The 19,683-nt window shown below is 40.9% G+C and overlaps 1 protein-coding gene across 5 annotated transcripts in view; it reads right to left on the minus strand.

The window, feature by feature from the left end:
• VRK3 (VRK serine/threonine kinase 3) overlaps nucleotides 1–19,683 on the minus strand; it is a 124,214-nt gene that overhangs the window by 20,236 nt on the left and 84,295 nt on the right. For all 5 annotated transcript variants that reach the window (XR_011849002.1, XM_072117798.1, XM_072117799.1 and 2 more), the window contains one exon: nucleotides 8,140–8,272. Coding sequence is in view for 4 of the 5 variants with exons in the window: in XM_072117798.1 (XP_071973899.1) it covers nucleotides 8,140–8,272 (133 nt within the window). In the remaining variant the exon portion in view is untranslated. The remainder of the gene's footprint in view (nucleotides 1–8,139; nucleotides 8,273–19,683) is intronic.

Genomic DNA, 19,683 nt, shown 5'->3' on the forward strand with positions numbered 1-19,683 from the left:
GCGAGACATGGCTGGACAGTAGCTATGACTGGGCTGTTACTATAGATGGTTATAGTCTTTTTAGAAAGGATCGTATAAATAAAAAAGGGGGAGGGGATTGTTTATATGTGAATTCTTGCCTCAAGCCTGCCCTGCGAGATGACATCGGCGACGCACATGCAAATGTGGAGTCCTTATGGGTGGAGATAAGGGGAGGGAAAAAGAATAACAAAGTATTACTAGGGGATTGTTATAAGGCTCCAAATATAAAGAAGGCAGCAGAGGAAATGCTGATAAGTGAAATGGATGCGGCTTCGAAGCATGGGGGACTTCAATTACTCAGATATTGACTGTGGGGCAGAAACCTGCAGGTCCTTCAAAGGCAGTAGGTTCTTGTCTACAACAAAAGACAATTACCTGTCGCAACTAGTCCTGGAACCAACAAGAGGGGGGGCACTGCTGGACCTTATCCTTACCAACAGACCTGTTAGGGTATCAAAACTACAGGTTGGGGGGAACCTGGGTAATAGTGATCATAATATCATTGATTTTGTATTACGCTTTACTAAGAGCGTTAGGGAAGGGGCAACCAACACTCTAAACTTCAGGAGGGCAAATTCTCAGCAAATAAGGGAACACCTTAAAGGCATAGACTGGGACAATGTTCTCAAAGACAAAAGTCCCCTTTTCTCATATATTCTGAAAAAGTCCTGTGAGAAACACATACCTTATGGGAAAAAGCATAAGAGGAACAAGAAAAAGCCGATGTGGCTAACTAGTCTTGTAAGGAAAGCAATAAGCGAGAAAGATAAGGCGTTTAAGGTACTAAAACGTGAGGGCAGCGATGAGGCATTACAGGATTAAAGAGAGAAAAATAAATCCTGTAAAAAGCAGATCAAGGCCGCAAAAATAGAGACAGAGAAATATTGCCAGGGAGAGCAAAAATAATCCCAAATTATTTTTCAAGTATATAAATGATAAGAAACTAAAAAACAGTGAGTGTGGGTCCCCTTAGGAATAACATGGGGGTCATGGTGGAAGGAGATGAGGAAAGGGCCAATCTACTGAATGTCACCTTTTTAACGGTCTTTACCCAGGAAAATCCCCTGGTGGAAGACACAATGAGGAATAATGTAAATTCTCTTGGGAATGTCAACAGTTTAACCCAGAAAGACGTACGGCGCCGCATCACAACCACTAAGACAGATAAATCACTGGGGCCAGATGGCATGCACCCCTGGGTTCTGCATGAACTATGTACCGTGATAGACAGACCGTTATTTTTAATATTTGAAGATTCACTGAGGACTGGTTATGTTCCACAGGACTGGCACATAGCAAATGTGGTACCAATATACAAAAAAAGGATCAAAAAGCGATCGTGGAAACTACAGACCTGTGAGTTTAACTTCTGTGGTGGGGAAAATATTTGCGTGTTTGTTAGAGATGCTATCCTGGAGTATCTCACTGTGCACAACCTTATAACCCAGCGTCAGCATGGGTTTATGAGAGATCGGTCCTTTCAGACTAATCTGATTGGTTTCTACGAAAAGGTAAGTTCCAGACTGGATCTGTGGATGTTGTATATCTGGACTTTTCAAAGGCATTTGACACCGTGCCGCATTAAAGGTTGGTATATAAAATGAGACTGTTGGGAATAAGGGAAAATCTGTGTATTTTGGTAAGTAATTGGCTTAGTGATAGAAAACAGAGGGTCGTCATTAATGGCACATTCTCAGATTGGGTTGACGTTACCAGTGGAGTGCCACAGGGGTCAGTATTGGGGCCACTTCTTTTTAATATTTTTTATTAATGACCTTGTAGTGGGTTTACACAGTCAAGTTTCAATATTTGCAGATGATACTAAGCTGTGTAAAGTAATAAATACTGAGGTCGATAGTTTAGCATTACAGAGGGATTTGTGGAAGCTTGAGGAGTGGGAAGAGAAACGGTTGATGAGGTTTAATGTAGATAAATGTAAAGTTATGCACTTGGGCCATGGAAACAAAAAGTATAATTATGTTCTAAACAGTCAATTACTTGTTAAAATTGAGCTGAAAAGGACTTGGGGGTATTGGTGGATGGTAAACTTCATTTTAGTGACCAGAGCCAGGCGGCTGCTGCTAAAGCAAATAAAATTATGGGATGTATCAAGAGAAGAATAGATTCCCATGATAAAGACATAGTTTTGCCCATATACAAATCCCTGGTCAGACCACACATGGAATATTGTGTACAGTTTTGGGCACCAGTATATAAAAAGGATATAGTAAAGTTGGAACGGGTGCAGAGGAGAGCAACCAGGATTATTAAGGGAATGCAGGGACTAGAATACAATGACAGATTACAAAATTTGGGATTATTCAGTTTAGAAAAAAGAATACTGAGGGGAGACCTCATTACAATGTACAAATACCTGAACGGACAGTACAAGGATCTCTCCAAAGATCTTTTTATACCTAGGCCTGTGACCAACACAAGGGGGCATCCTCTGCGCCTAGAGGAGAGGCAATTTTACCATCAACATAGACAGAGGTCCTTTACTGTAAGAGCAGTGAGACTATGGAACTCTCTGCCACAGGAGATTGTAATGGAGGACTCTATGTACATGTTCAAGAGACGCCTGAAAAAATATCACGGGTTATGGGGATAAAACATTTATTTAATTCTTAAAGGTTGGACTTGAAGGCTGTCTTTTTACAGCCTTATATACTATGATACTATGAAAAGATACACAGTAATGGCTGAAGTCAAGAGCCATAAACCAGCTATAATTGGGCTTTTAGAGACATATCATGGAAGCAAATATTCATCTAAAGAACAGGACATGGATAGCTCAATCCTTCCATTCTACGTACTCTACTCATGCTAGAGGGGTTAGTGTGATGGTTCCTAAATCTATCCCTTTTGAATGTTTTAGATCCCTTACTGATCCTGATGGCCAATTTGTTTGTTTGCACTGCTCAGTATATTGGGTACACTTGATTCTTGCATTTATTTATATACCTTCCCCATATACCTGTGAACCCCTTAAGAACCCACGAGCGCTACAGTACTCCAGTTATTCTAGCTCTTTTGGTACCCTCTCCCGCTAGATACTCCAACCTTGTTACAATTTGTGGGTAGAGTGGAATATCTACCAAGATCTATGATCTTGGTAGATCATGATTAAGAATAGTGTGTCTATTTGAAATGCGTAGGCGATATTACCTGACTCATGCTTGGACTCCGTTTGGATGTACTTTTTATCTGAAATTTGAAAATAAAAAATGGAGATTTTTTAAAATCTCGGAGCTGGTCCCTGTTTGGTTGTATCCGTTATACACTCCAAAAGAAGCTGGAGAGACCGTGCTGGATCAATCCATTGGGAAATAAATCTGCAATCCAGGTGAGCTGGTCATATTTCCTGTATAGTACATATCATGCCTTTATATTGAGTGAATGGCATCTGAGTCTCCTAAAAAGAGAGTTCCACTGCTTACCGGGTAATAGGGGTTTGATGTTCCTCTGTCCGCGATAACCACTCACCCCGACGCGCGTTTTGGCTCCGAATGAGCCTCTGTCTGGGGGTGGCGTCATCTCGGTGAAAGGACCTATGATAAACAATGGGCCGGCCAATAGAATCGCGTGACTGTGTGCACGTGATCATACTGTAAAGTAGATCGCGATCACATACGAGCTCGCGAGATCCCGACACCACGTGATAGCGATCACGAGATTCTATTGGCCGGCCCATTGTTTATCATAGGGAGGGGTCATGGAGTAAAAGGGAAAAAAAAATTTTAACATTTTTTTAATTTTTTTTTGGAGGGGATTGGGGACTCTTTGGGGATATTTTGTTTAGTATCTGTGGGGACATGGGCAATACAAAAAAGTTTATGGGTTCACTTTAATGGAACACTAAAGTAAATCTGCTGATCACAATGTTTAGTTCTATGTTGCCAGGCTGTAAATAGTTAGGCCTTTTTTTCCCTGATATTACCAGTTTTTTTCAAAATGAAAACATCAGTCGGCTGCCATCCCCATGGTCATATGTTAATGAGCTCTTTTAACATAAATGTCAGAGACTGTTACACACAACAAAGCACCCACCAGAGTGGTGTAAGAGTAAAACTTCCATTTAGAAATCATGCAAATTTTATATCCGAACTGCAATGTCACCTCCTTCTTTGCCTTAGTGATACCTCATTGGCACGGTTTGTTGTCTCCATCTCTGTGCTGACAGTTATATTTTCTATGATACCTCAGCACAGCCTTATATGGGCAGCTACAGGCTGTACTATTTCTCCCTGCTGGGGGGAAGTGAAATATATTCTCCTTAAATGTAATTAAAAGTAAGCAAACAATCAGGATGTTGTACTGTCATTTCTTAAATTATTTCTTTATGAAAAGTGGAGTCATAAATAAGCGTATGTGGCAGTGCTTCCGTTATGGAAAGTGTTTGGTATATTTTGGGAGGCTTCATGAAAGAAAGGGGAGTGAGAATTCCTTTTGAGAGATAGCAATACAACGGATTCCTGGAATTCCAGGATATGAAGGTAATAGTTACTGGGGGACTGAAAATATAATATAAAAAGGGGAAAAAAATACTGGAGTTACTTTAAAAGAAAATCTATCATTAGATTTCTACTTTATTAACTATTCATCTACCCAGCAGTGTGAATAGAAACTCATGTTTATTACGATATGTGCACCTTTAGTTTACACATAACATGAAGTTTAACCCCTTAGAGAGGACCTGTCAGGTGAATAAAACACTTTAGCTCCTCATACTAAAGTAAACAGCATCCAAGCCCTTACCCAGTTATAGCACTGTTAAATTTCTAGCTTTAGGAGAACATACCAAAAAGCTAGGAAACACTGCAGTACGTTGTGGTCCGATTGTCAAACCTAGCTTACAGCGAGCTGGCGTATTCATGAGGGGGGGTCTGAGGCATGGAGCCTGGCAGTCACCACCGGCATATATACCAGTGGCGCCCCCGGAGAGAAGCTTAAGAGAGGGGGAACATATTGGACCCCCCCCCCCCCCTCCCCCGTGATTACTGCTTGTAAGCTAGGCCCGACTATCGGACGGCTATGTACTGGAGTGTTTCCTAGCTTTTCGGTATGTTCCCATGAAGCTACAGATTTAATAGTGCTATAACTGAGGGAGGGCTATGGAGTTGCTTCCTTTAGTATGTGTAGCTAAAGTGTTTTATTCACTTAACAGGTCCTCTTTAAGGACTAAGCCACTTAAGGCTTTTTGATCAAGCCAAATTTTTAAAATCTGCCCTGTATCACTATAAAAAATACAGGGGATTTTGAGATTGTTTTCCCTTGACACATGGGGACAAACTTTTTCTAAGGGCTTTGCGACCGTTTTCTGACGGACTTTGCATGTTCTTTCTAATACAAACTGCTTGCACAGGTATTTAAGAATTGTCTGCAAATGTGGTGCACGTGACCATTTTGTGGCCCGGCTGCACAAGGCATCATGCATCAAGTTCCGGTACACACTCGGGCCGTGCGCCAGATTTAACGTGCAAGTCCGACAGAAGTGTGTTGCAAGCCCCATGTTAAAGGTAGACCAGAAAAAAATTGGTGAACTCTTTCGTGCCAGTTCAGGGACCGCCAGATTCATGAAGAATGGGCGCCAAAAATCCTGAATCTGACAAACCCAGCATTATACACAGGTAAGCCACACTAAGTGCAGTTTGAACTATTCTAAGTAAATGCCCCATCGTACTTCAAATTTGTTAAAATATTTGGATGATATCTTTTGCATCTAGTTATAAACAAAATGGAAATTAGGCAAAAAATGTGAAATATTTCAGATTTTCATAGTATCATTGTTTTTTACGGTTAAAAAAAGACACTTGTCCATCAAGTTCAAACAAGGAAGGGAAGGGATTGCATGAGGAAAGGATTTAGGGGAAACAATTCTATATAACATAACCATCAATGTTATTTAGGTGTAAAAAGGCATCTAGACCCTTCTTGAAGCTCTCTGCTGTCCCTGCTGTGACCAGCGCCTGAGGCAGGCTATTCCACAGATTGACAGTTCTCATAGTAAAAAAAACCCTGTCGCCTCTGGTGATTAAACCTTGATTTCTCCAGACGGAGAAAGTGCCCCCTCGTCTTCAGATTTGATTTAATCTGGGACAATTTACCACCATATTTTTAGTATGGACCAAAGTTCTAAATTTGTGCTATTAAATCAGATAGCCATAACACACAAATTACTTCTTAACTAGCATTTCCTGAATGTCTGCTTTATGTTAGCATGTTTTTTATGCATCATCTCATTTTTCTAGGATGTTAAGGGGCTTAGAATTTTGGATGTTTTCAAATTTTTATGAAAAACGCCAAAACTTATATTTACAGGGACTTGCTTAGCTTTATGAGGCCTAAATAATAGTAAAACTCCATAAATTAAGACGTTTGTTAACCCTTTAAGAGTTTCACAGGGGTTAAAACAAAATGAAGATTGAATTTAAAATTTTAAAGTTTTTTGTACAATACATTAATTTTGGCCCAAATCAAAAACATTCATAATGAATTAAATGATGAAAAGCTCCACAAAATTTGATACCCAATTTCTCCCGAGTATGCCGATACCCCACATGCGGTGGTAAACTGCTGTATGGGCGCATGGCTGGGCATAGAATAGTAGGAGAGCCATTCAGAGAAGATATGCATTGTAACATTTTACAGACTAAATTATTAATAATTGATGGGATTTTATTAAAGAGTAACTGTAAAGGTTTTTTATTTTTCACAAATCAATAGCTCATGGAATGTAAAACAGCTTTGTCTATTATCTTTATTACCTATATCTGCAGTAGTTTGTTTGCTATAGCCCTCAGATTACCGCATTGCTGCAATGGCTGCCCCCTCTCCATCTGCTGATAAGCCTTATGAACCTGTGCTCACACAGCACAGGTTATAGACTGCATGTAACTGGGTTAGTAATGATTTCTACCACTTATTACATGTTCCCTGCTCGTCCACGTGATGCAAGCTGCCAGGTTGTCACCATAAACATCCTGTATGCAGTGTTCAAGTGGATTTACTTGTAAGAAACTAAATGGATTTAATGCTAAAATACTTTGAGATAGAACACAAGGCATCATGGGATCTGTGAGCAAACAATCTGGCCTGAGAGCATAGAATGACCACCACCCACTTCACCGTTGGCGAGAAAGATTTTTATCAAACACTTTCAGAACAGAAAATGTCATAACTTTGGAAAAAAAAAGGACGAGCAGCACACAGTAGGCTTCATTCTGTTTGTTTTCAAAGGGGGAATCACTATAGCTTTACATTTACGCTTTAGCTATTGCTTGGTGGGGATAAGAAAAACATTAATTGTGGTTTAGAGTGTTAAGCTGTATTTTTTTTGGCCGTTCTCCTTACCATAGAAATAATATCTTTAGTCTATGGGTCACCACGATTACCACAATACTCCTTTTATATAGCTTTTTTAGTTTACTTGTTTTGCTGAATATAGAACTCATTTGGTGAGAAATTCGCTTGTGATTGCATCGTCATGTTCTAAGAGGCATAAGATTTTTTGTTTAAGGAGCTGTACTTTTTATTGGTATCAGGTTGGCGTAAATGTTATATTTTGATCACCATTTATCTTGTTTTCATGAGGTTGGATGAGAAAATATTGAAATTTTTGTGTTCTTACCGAATGGGTTCAGTAACAATTTTATTTTATTGTACTGGTTTTATCTTAAGACGCTATATAGCTGTTAGTGCGGGAGCCTGGCTGTGTGTGTCACCTTCTGAGCCTGTGTCAGGATGCTTCAACAGACAGCTTTTCCTGATGTACATGTATGTCTTAATCCGTTAAGAGGTTAACTTTATTAAAAAGAAACCCAAGGTCTCTGGACTCTGAGGGATCTTACACACCCCCAGGAGCACTTCTCCCAGGGATGAAGTGCTTTGTGGAGTTTGTAAGAGCTGGAGCCCAGAATGTCCGATGTTTGTAAAATAAAGGACCTGCAGCCACTCTCCCGGCCAAGCACACTGCCAGTGAGGAGATAAGGCCTGAGAGTTGGCCATGAGTGAAGGGTGTGGAGTTAAGAAGCTTATTTGTACATCACATTACTTAATGGCTCTAGGCCACCACTTTGAAAATTAAAAAGCATCATACAAGGTAAGATCAATATGTACCAGTGCCTTTGTGAACATCAAGGCTTATGAACTCAGCTGTGCCATCATGGGGTGTTCTGATGCCTTCCCTGTACGCCACATGATTTCCACTGGGACTATATCGAAATGCATTATAATATCCAGCAAGATAGACCTAAGACAGAATAAATGTTCTTTTTTTTAAAAATGTAATAACATAGAAGCTTTAATTCAGATCATGCATCTCAACATTTTCTTACACATAATTAGCAAACTTAAAAAAAGGTTCGGTGCTTCAGGTACAAAACCCAGACACATAATTTAGCATATTCTCCCCCAATCCTGGCCATCCTATTGAACGGCACAAACATTTGGTCAGAATATAAGCTTATGTTGTGTTTTCCATATATTACTTTAATCTTTTTATATTTTTAAAAATCATCTTAATATTTATTTGGTTCTCTTTTTATCCTCAACACCAATGTTGCTTTTGTCTCTTTGTTATCCATTGATTCAATGGAGAACATGTGGACAAATTCATTTCAATTGGCTCATACCTCTTTACGCTAGAATTTTATCCTATTCGTCATACCGGTAGAGTCATTTTTATTTTACTTTTCTTGGATTGAAGAAAACGATTGTGTGCAATACAGCAACCATACTAATTCTTTGTTAGAAAATGCATTCCTCATATGCCTAAGATGTCTCTTTCTGAAGTAAGAGGTCTCATTCTGAGTAAAGGTGGAGATTTCTAATTAAGAATTGTTTTATGTATCTTGCTATCTTACAGGTATAAATATGTGCTTTGTACTGAAATAAAATTGAGTAACTTTTTGAGAGAACTACTGGTCTCAAGGGTGTCAGATTCTCCTTGTTAACCAAATACCTTTTAATTACCGTATATAAAGCAAAGACATACTCAATTTCCACGAAAACTATAATATACACTCACCGGCCACTTTATTAGGTACACCTGTCCAACTGCTCGTTAACACTTAATTTCTAATCAGCCAATCACATGGCGGCAACTCAGTGCATTTAGGCATGTAGACATGGTCAAGACAATCTCCTGCAGTTCAAACCGAGCATCAGTATGGGGAAGAAAGGTGATTTGAGTACCTTTGAACGTGGCATGGTTGTTGGTGCCAGAAGGGCTGGTCTGAGTATTTCAGAAACTGCTGATCTACTGGGATTTTCACGCACAACCATCTCTAGGGTTTACAGAGAATGGTCCGAAAAAGAAAAAACATCCAGTGAGCGGCAGTTCTGTGGGCGGAAATGCATTGTTGAGGAGAATGGGCAGACTGGTTCGAGCTGATAGAAAGGCAACAGTGACTCAAATCGCCACCCGTTACAACCAAGGTAGGCAGAAGGGCATCTCTGAATGCACAGTACGTCGAACTTTGAGGCAGATGGGCTACAGCAGCAGAAGACCACACCGGGTGCCACTCCTTTCAGCTAAGAACAGGAAACTGAGGCTACAATTTGCACAAGCTCATCGAAATTGGACAGTAGAAGACTGGAAAAACGTTGCCTGGTCTGATGAGTCGAGATTTCTGCTGCGACATTCTGATGGTAGGGTCAGAATTTGGCGTCAACAACATGAAATCATGGATCCATCCTGCCTTGTATCAACAGTTCAGGCTGGTGGTGTCATGGTGTGGGGAATATTTTCTTGGCCCTCTTTAGGCCCCTTGGTACCAATTGAGCATCGTTGCAACACCACAGCCTACCTGAGTATTGTTGCTGACCATGTCCATCCCTTTATGACCACAATGTACCCAACATCTGATGGCTACTTTCAGCAGGATAATGCGCCATGTCATAAAGCTGGAATCATCTCAGACTGGTTTCTTGAACATGACAATGAGTTCACTGTACTCAAATGGCCTCCACAGTCACCAGATCTCAATCCAATAAAGCATCTTTGGGATGTGGTGGAACGGGAGATTCGCATCATGGATGTGCAGCCGACAAATCTGCGGCAACTGTGTAATGCCATCATGCTAACTAACATGGTGTACCTAATAAAGTGGCCGGTGAGTGTAGTGTTCTTCAATAATAAGACTATACACAGGATCGGACTGACCCACCGCAAGGCTGGTGAATTCTGGCACACCTGGCACTGTGACAGGGGCCTCTGTTCGAATCCATGGAAGGCCCCTGGAAGTACACAATGCAGCCAGAAACAGGCGCTCGAATATTATCACTGCAGCTGACACCGAGTGTGAGGTGGCCGGGAGCCTTTCCGGCACACGTCGCACTCTGACCCTAGATGCGCGGTCGCCATATGACATCATCATCAGGACGAGGCAAGTACATGATTTTTTTTTTTTGCTTTTGGTAAAAGAGAGAAGGTGGGTCAGTGTGTATGAGGGGGCCTAGGGTTTAGTGTGAACAATGAAGGGGCCTATTTAAAATATGGAGGGGGAAGAGGTAGTGGGAAAAATAAAAAATTCATTGGGGACCCAATGTAAAATTCATGTGGGGTGGCAGTATGTATGAGGGGGCCCAATGTTAATTGTATAAGGGGGCAGAGTGTATGACGGGGGTCCCAATGTTAAATTTATAAGGAGGCAGTGTTAAATTCATGGGTGTATGAGAGGGCTTTATATAAAATTCATTATGACGAGGGGGCCCAATGTAAGATTCATGGTGGGGGGGGGGATCTGTGTATAATGAGAGAGCCCTATGTAAAATTTATGAGGGGGTAGTGTGTATAAAGAGGGGCCCCAGAATATAACAACTCATGTGTGTGTACAACTCATGCAGGGGCAGTGTGTGTAATGAGGGAGTCCAGTATAAAAAATAATTGGGGGGGGGGGGGTTATAAAATTGATAGGGGTGTGTGTGTACAACTCATGCATGGGCAGTGTGTATGATGTGGGGGCAAAGTATAAAAAATAATGGGGGGGGGAGTTTATAAAATTTATGGGGGGGCAGTGTGTATAACGAGGGGTCCCATTATGTAAAATTATTGGGGGAGGCAATGTGTATAATTAATGAGAGGGTCCTGTAAATAGAATACATGAGGGGGCTAAGTGTCTAAACCTCATGAGGGGATCAGTGTGTATTATTCCAGGGGGGCAGAGTACTGAAATCCATAGAAGTGACAGCATATAAGATGTTTGGGGGCAATATACAGAAATAAAATCTCTGTGTTAAGGAGCATCACATAGTCACGGAGGCGGGAGCTGAACGCCAAAGTCAGGCTCAGTGCCCCCCTCCACTGTGATGGACTACTTTATAACTGCTTTACATTTCTGATGTGCATGCGTTGTGTACCCTGGATTCCTGCACATGCAAGGTTCACACATGCAGTGGCACCCGATATCCAAAATACACATCACAGGCCTAAATCATCAGGAAATCTGGGCAGTTTTAAACACTACAGAAATGCAGGACAGTTTAGAAGTAGAGACGTCGATCACAATGGAGGGGGACAATGAGCTTAAAGGGGTATTCTCGTTTGTGCATCCCCATTCAGTTTCATTAATCTGCCATGTACCCGGTTTCCCCAAAAATAAGACAGTGTTCTTATATTATTTTTTGCTCCTAAAGAGGCACTTGGTCAGTGGTGGCGAACCTATGGCACTGGTGCCACAGGTGGTACTCTGAGCCCTCTCTGTGGGCACCCAGGACATCACCCCAGCATGAAGTTCACCAGACAGGACTCAAAGAATCTTCCTACAGAATCTTCCTACAATGATAGGCAAATTTGCCCTCCTCCTTTCAACTGCGTTGGTGTGTTTAGGAGGCTGAACGATTGAAAGTTGTCAAATAACAAGGAGAAATACATTACTGCTTAACCCCTAGGGGACGCAGCCTCTTTTGGCCTTAAGGACGCGGTCCCATTTTTCAAATCTGACCTGTGTCACTATAAGTGGTTATAGCTTTGGAACGCTATGAGATATCCAGGGGATTTTGAGATTGTTTTCTCGTGACACATTGTACTTCAAATTAGTTTAAAAATTTGGATGAAATCTTTTGCGTTTATTTATGAAAAAAAAAACAAAATTTGGCAAAAATTTGGAAAAATTCTTTATTTTCAACATTCTAAATTCTCTACTTTTGATGCAGATAGTCATAGGACCCAAATAAATTCATAACTTACATTTCCCAAATGTCTGCTTTATGTTGGCATGGTTTTTTAAGATTCCACATATTTTACTAGAATGTTATGAGGCTCAGAATTTAGGTATCATTTTTCACATTTTTTGTAAAATCACCAAAACCTGTATTTAGATGAACCTGCTCAAATTCTAATTGACACCGAGAGGCCTAAATAATAGCGAGACTCATAAATTACCCCATTGTGGAAACTACACACCTCAACGTATGAAAAACCACTTTTAAGAAGTTTGTTAACCCTTTAGGTGTTTTATAGGGGTTAAAACAAAATGGAGGTGCAGTCTGCAAATTGTAATATTTTTTCACAATACACTCATTTTGGGTGGAAAATTAAACATTTACAATGGATTAAATTAAAAAAGGCTCCACAAAGTTTGTTACCCAATCTCTCCCGAGTACACGGATACCCCATATGTGGTGGTAACCTGCTGTATGGGCGCACGTCTGGGCATAGGAGGGAAGGAGGCGCCATCCAGATCAGATTTGCCATGTCACATTGTACAGGCTATAATTTTTTTCTTTTTTTAATGTGGACCTATAGGGGCTTATTTCTTTTGCCACATGAGATGCACTTTTCTGGTACGTAATTTCGGGGAATCTATAGGCTAATTGGTGAGATTTTATTAACTCTTTGTTGGTGGAGGAAATGAAAATCATCACTTTTTAGGAAGATTTTTGTTTGTTTTTTTTTTGGCCGTTTACCATACCATAAAAATAGTATATTATTTTTATTCTATGGGTCGCCACGATTACGAAAAGACCTCATTTATATAGATTTTTTATTTTTCCCATTTTTACTGAATAAAAAGTAATTTGGCAAAAATGTTGTTAATTTTAGCATCACCGACTTTCATATGCATAACTTTTTTATTTTTCGCCTCACAAATCTGTTTAAGGGCTTATTTTTTGCGAGAAGGATGGTTCTTTTTAGTGGTCTTATTTTAGATTGCATAACATTTTTTAAATTAATTTTTAGAGCATTTTTTATAGGGTATTAATTGAAAATTGTCTTTTTTTTAGCTTTTTTTGGGTTTTTTTTAACGGGGTTCACTTTGCGAATCTAATAACGATTCTGTTTTATTATTCAGATTGTTACAGACGCAGGGATACCAAATATGTGGGGGTTTTGTGTATTTTATTCAATTGTACTGAATAAAAAACAATTTGGAGAAAATCTTGTTCATTTTAGCATCACCATCTTTTCATATGCATAACTTTTTTATTTTTCGGCTGACAAATCTAGTTAGGGGCTTATTTTTTGCGAGAAGAGTTGTTCTTTTTAGTGGGCTTATTTTGGAGTGCATAACATTTTTTTAAATCACTTTTTAGAGCATTTTTTATAGGGTATTAATTAAAAATTATCTTTTTTCGGAACGTTTTTGCGTTTTTTTTTTCTACGGCGTTTACCGTGCGGGTCCAGTAACGATTCGCTTTTATTATACAGATTGTTACGGACGCGGCAATACCAAATATGCGGGGTTTTTTTGTGTTTTTTATACTTTATTAAGTGTTTTTATAGGAAAGTGACATTTTAGGGGCTTATATTTTAATGTATTTATTTTTTATTTATTGTAATGTGATAACTTTAGTGTTTTTTACTTTTTTTTACTTATACATACTTGAACTTGAACCAGTGATGCTCTGATCACTGGTTTAAGTCCAATACACTGCTCTACAATACTATTTTATTGTAGAGCAGTGTAAACTGTCTGAGCAAGCTTGCGCATGCTCAGACAGTTTACAGTCAGACCCGGAAGGGGTCTGGCTGCCATGGCAACCGGGCAGCTCCGAGGCACATGCCAGTCCTCGGAGCTGCCCAGAAGTGGATCGGATCCCCCGGTAAGCGGCACGGGGGATCCGATTCACGGCGCAGACACCCTTACACGCTGCGGTCATGCTTGACCGCGGCGTGTAAGGGGTTAACACCCGCGATCGGAGCCGGCTCCGATCGCGGGTGTTAGCGCAGGCTGTCAGCTGTACTAGACAGCTGACAGCCGCTGCTTCTGGTGCCGGCTCCGTTCGCGAGCCGGTGCCAGAAGCAGGACGTTATAGAACGTCCCCGTGCGCTCAGTATGTAGCCTCGGGGACGTACTATAACGTCCTGGTGCGCCTAAGGGTTAAATTGCTGCACTGGCACTTTGCAATAAATAAGTGGCTTTTGGTTGAAGTTTGGGCACTCAGGCTCTAAAAGGTTCGCCATCACTGCACTAGGTCTTATTTTCAGGGGATGTCTTATTTTTTTATGAACAATAATTTACATTTATCATTAAACAAAAAATCACATTCTCTAACATCCTTATGACTCTCCAAACTCTGAATTTCATGCTGTATTTCTTGTGACTCCATTTCTATTAGAATCATTGGCCCCAAACTCTCATGTTTAGTAAAAGTACTTTCCATAAATGACCCCTGGTAGCTGCTGGTAGTTATAAGAGAAGAAGCAGATTACATACTGCATAAAGGAACTGCTGCTATTTACTGGGGGAATCTCTGCTGACAAGATCCCTTTAATAATTTGGGGGCTTTACATAATAATAGAATTAAATAATGTTCAAAAACTATGTGTAAATTAATAAATAGGAGGTAGGTTGTATAAATGAATAACTGAAGGGATGTTATATACACATTAATAATTTGGAGGAGATTTTATGTATAATAATCAGGACATGGAATAAAAGGCAGCAGTGTGTATAAAAAGTAGATTGTTATATAACACATTCTTTACTAGGGCCACAGTATAAAAATAATTATAAGGCTATATTCACACTGCCGTTGCCCGCCCGTACCGTACCGTAGCGGGCAACGGCAGTGTACGGGGAGAGGAGGAGGAGGTGAGCGCAGCTCACCCCCGCCCCTCTCCATAGCAACCTATGGCGCACGGCGCCGTATTACGGGAAAAGATAGGACATGTCCTATCTTTTTCCCGGGTATGGAACGGTACGGTGCCGCACGTGTGCGGCACCGTACCGTTCCCGTAGGGTGCCGTGCGCCCATAGAAGTGTATGGGGGACGTATATCGGCCGTATATACGGCGGCCGTATACACGTCCCCCATACGTTCGTGTGAATATAGCCTTAGGGACATTAAATAGATAAATAATTAAAGGTAGCCATGTATAAGTAAATTCACAGGGCATATGTTATGTACTAAACAGGAGTGTAAACCACATATGATTTTTTTTAGTGGTATAGTATTATTTAGTAAGGGACTGTAATATAGCAATATATTTGGTGGTAACATAATTTTTGATATATGCTGGGGCACCGAGGGGTTTTGTTATGTAGATTCTTTAAACGTATAGTGTGAGACATTGTGTTATCCAGGTGACATTAAACTTTAAGTAACTGTGGTATTTTTAGGGGCGCAGTGAGGGGGATCCGCTTCCCAGAGCTGAATCTGCCAGACAATTCTGCAACCAGTTTTTTACGACAATTCTGTGAGGTACTATATAGTACTTCTTCATGTGTCATATCAGTGTTATATTCACTGACTAACCTTCTAGTGTGAGATAGCTCTCCGCTTATGTACTGTTATATCTATAGGGTGTGACTTGTCTATAGGGTGTGACTCGTCTATGTGGTGTGACTCGTCTATGTGGTGCAGAGTGTACAGTTTTATTGTCATCAGTTCTTGTAAAGGTTTTTAGCATTACCTTATTGGAAGGTTGGTGTTGAGTGCAAACACTTACATCCCTAACACAGCCCAGGCACCAGGTAACTCTTATACCATTACCAACATCAATGCCCTGAGATAACATCAACACTGCAGCCCCTGTACAAAAACCAAAAGCCGTGCACTAGCGGAGAGGGAAGGAGAAAGTGCTTAGTTTATCCTTTGTTTCACTGCCCCTATAGTGCTTCCCAATATTTTGGACGCACCTTCTCATTCAAAGAGTTTTCTGTATTTTCATGACAAATTGTAAATTCACACCGAAGGCACCAAAACTATGAACACAGTGTGAAATAACTGAAAATATGTCTTATATTCTAGGTTTCTTCAAAGTAGCCACCTTTTGCTTTGATTGCTGCTTTGCACATTCTTAGCATTCTCTTAATGAGCTTCAAGAGGTAGTCTTGAAGCAGTTCCCAGAGATGTTTAGCACTTGTTGGCCCTTTTGCCTTCACTCGGCGGTCCAGCTCCCCCCAAACCATCTCAATTGGGTTTAGGTCTGTTAACTGTGGAGGTCAGGTCATCTGGCGTAGCACTCCATCACTCTCATTTTTGGTGAAATAGCCCTTACAAAGCCGGGGGGTATGTTTGGGGTCATTGTCCTGTTGAAAAATAAATGATGGTCGCACTAAATGCAAACCAGATTGAATAGCATGCCGCTGCAAGATGCTGTGGTAACTCTGCTGGTTCAGTATACTTTCAATTTTGAATAAATCCCCAACATTTTTACCAGCAAAGCACTCCCACACCAGCACACCTCCGCCTCCAAGCTTCAGAGTGGGAACCAGGCATGCAGAGTCCATTTGTTTACCTTTTCTGCATTGCACAAAGGCACGGAGGTTGGAACCAAAGATCTCAAATTTGGACTCATCAGACCAAAGCACAGATTTCCACTGGTCTAACGTCATTTCTTGGTATTCTTTAGCCCAAACAAGTCTCTTCTGCTTGTTTCCTTTTCTTAGCAGTGGTTTCCTAGCAGCTATTTTACCATAAAGGCTGCTGCTCACAATCTTCTCTTAACAGTTGTTGTAGAGATGTGTCTGCTGCTAGAACTCCTAACAGTCTACTCAGTTGGACTATAAGCTGTGTATCCACCTGTACAACACAACTGATGGTCCCAAACCCCGATTATAAGGCAAGGAATACCACTTATTAAACCTGACAGGGCACACCTGTGATGTGAAAACCTTTTCAGGTGACTACTTCTTGAAGCTCATGAAGAGAATGCAAAGAATGTGCAAAACAGTAATCAAAGCAAAAGGTGGCTACTTTGAAGAAGCTAGAATATAAGACATATTTTCAGTTCATATTTTTTTTTTGTTAAAGGGGTTATCCGGGTTTAAAAAATTTCTTATGGCCGGGTTGGGGAGGGCTATTTAAACACAATTAACATGTACTTACCTCCTCCAGTGCTGCCGATGTCCCGCGCCGCGGCCGGTCTTCTCTGTGCGCCGTTTTCATTACAAGTGCACACAGAGAGCTTCCGGCCGGCCGGAAGCTCCCATGAGCACCATCTCCCAGCGCTTACAACACTGAGAGACAGGGACGGATGGGAGGAGCCGTCCACATCGCTGACCGGAAGCTCCCTATGCGCGGCTTCCGTGCCCCTGTAAACAAACAGGGGCATGGATCGAAGGGACCGCGGCGCGGGACATCAGCGGCGCCGGACGAGGTAAGTTCATGTTTATTATGTTTAACTAGCCCTCCCCAGCCCGGCCATAAGAAATTTTTTAAACCCGGATAACCCCTTTAAGTATATTATTTCACATGTGTTAATTCATAGTTATGATGTCTTCAATCTAAATCTACAATTTCTAAAGTCATGAAAATACAGAAAACTCTTTGAATGAGAAACTTCTGGTCTATACTGTATATACATATAGTTTCAACATAAACATGTGGGCTCTATACCAACACTGCAACCCAAAACTTGTCCAGAAAATTATATGTGTCTAACAATAGTAAGACCATGAATTTGGTCCATAAATAATGGAACCCACACCATACAAAACCATATTTGATTCAAGAAAAAAAAAAAAAAAAAAAGGTGGTGTGTAAAGCAGTTCATACATGCAACTACCATATATGAAAAACAATCAATTTTATTTAGTCAAAAAACCCCATTAAAAACACTTAAAATCTCAAGTGTACGTATAATAAACGTGTACAGACCGGGTTTGGTTATGATAAAACCAAAGAATGAAAACCCTTCCACACTACGCCATTCACCCACACTATCCCCTTTTTTTGGCAAGGTTACATCTAGGTATTGGTTTGCACCAGTGATATCTTTGCTGTTATTGTAGGCTACTTTTGCCGTATTTATTAACTGGATTGTTATATTATGTTGCACTGGTTACCAAATGTGATTGTAATTTCATTTATACTTGCAAATAAAAAAATTTTGGAGCACCAAAATCCTCTCTTCATCATAGTCTCTGTTCACTTGATAAAGGGGTTTCTTGGACCCCGAAACGCGCTGTGCTTTTAGACTTTTATTAAAATCTATATGTTAATTCCACTCTGAGTGCGCCACCTTACTGGATTACCAATCCTACAATACTGTCAAGAAAATCCTGGGTGGTGTGGCCACACCACAGAGGAGTCTATCCACCAAGAGGCTGCACCAGACCTTCTGTGACTCTACACGCTATCTCGTAGTGTTGTGGCTATTCTAGCACAACATCACACGGTGAGCTCAATATTCACTACTTTCCCAACTAAATTTCTAAAACGGTGTGACACTATTAGCGCTCTTTGTTTCCCTGTCCACTCTTGCCACACTTCTTTTCATAATCTTGGGATGGAGCTGGCGGTCCGCTGCCAGGCGAGCTTTCGCCTGTCCAAGCCCCTGTCTCTCGGCTCCTCCCCACCCAAAATGGGCCTGGGGGCCAGAAGCGTTTACTTTGAAAAAATTATAATTTTCATAGCAGGCCGGGTCGTTTGAATATTTCACCTAGGAATAATGGAATAGCATAATGGTTCTATTTTTAATTGTTTTTTCGGAAATGGTTCCATGATTAAGAGCGACAGTATGGGGCATCCATATTGCGCTGCTATGATTGCAACTTCAGGTCTCCAGCATGGTGGCGACAGATGGGCCGAGTTCCACTATGTATCTGGTGAAACACCTGAAAATTCTGCCTGACACAGCTCGTTTGATAAGGGAACCATGTATGGAGGCAGTGAAGTAGTAGTAGATTAAAAGGTGCTGCAGTTAAAACTATGTTAGTTGGATCTTGGGATGGAGATGGCGCTCCGCTGCCAGGCGAGCTTTCGCCAATCCAAGCCCCTGTCTCTCCGCTACTCCCCAAACAGCACTTCTAAGAACCTTTTGTATAAGATCAAGTGTAGTAGTGTTCTTATAAGTTTGGGTTATGGTGGGTGAGGGGAATGTAAACAGATGCGCAAGAAGCGCTGAAATAATATTGGTAAATGATAAAAGTTTGCCAGTATATTTTGTGGATTACACAGCAGGGTGGCGACAAAGTTAACAAGTTTGATGTGGAAGCCATGAAAACAACCCAAAATTCTGCCTGACACAGCTCGTTTGATAAGGGGACCATGTATGGAGGCAGCTATATGGACGACTTTTGGAGGCAGCTATGGTGATGACGTGTGGAGGTAGCAATGGAGACAACGTGTGGAGGTAGCAATGGAGACAACGTGTGGAGGCAGCTAAAAAGACGACGTGTGGAGGCTGCTATGGAGACAATTTAATTTGGATAGTGCCTGTATGTGGCAGTCCAAAAAAGTTTTCAAACTAGAGGAGCAGGTAGGTGGTCC

Source organism: Engystomops pustulosus, chromosome 7, assembly GCF_040894005.1.
Source record: "Engystomops pustulosus chromosome 7, aEngPut4.maternal, whole genome shotgun sequence".
NCBI lineage: Eukaryota > Metazoa > Chordata > Amphibia > Anura > Leptodactylidae > Engystomops > Engystomops pustulosus.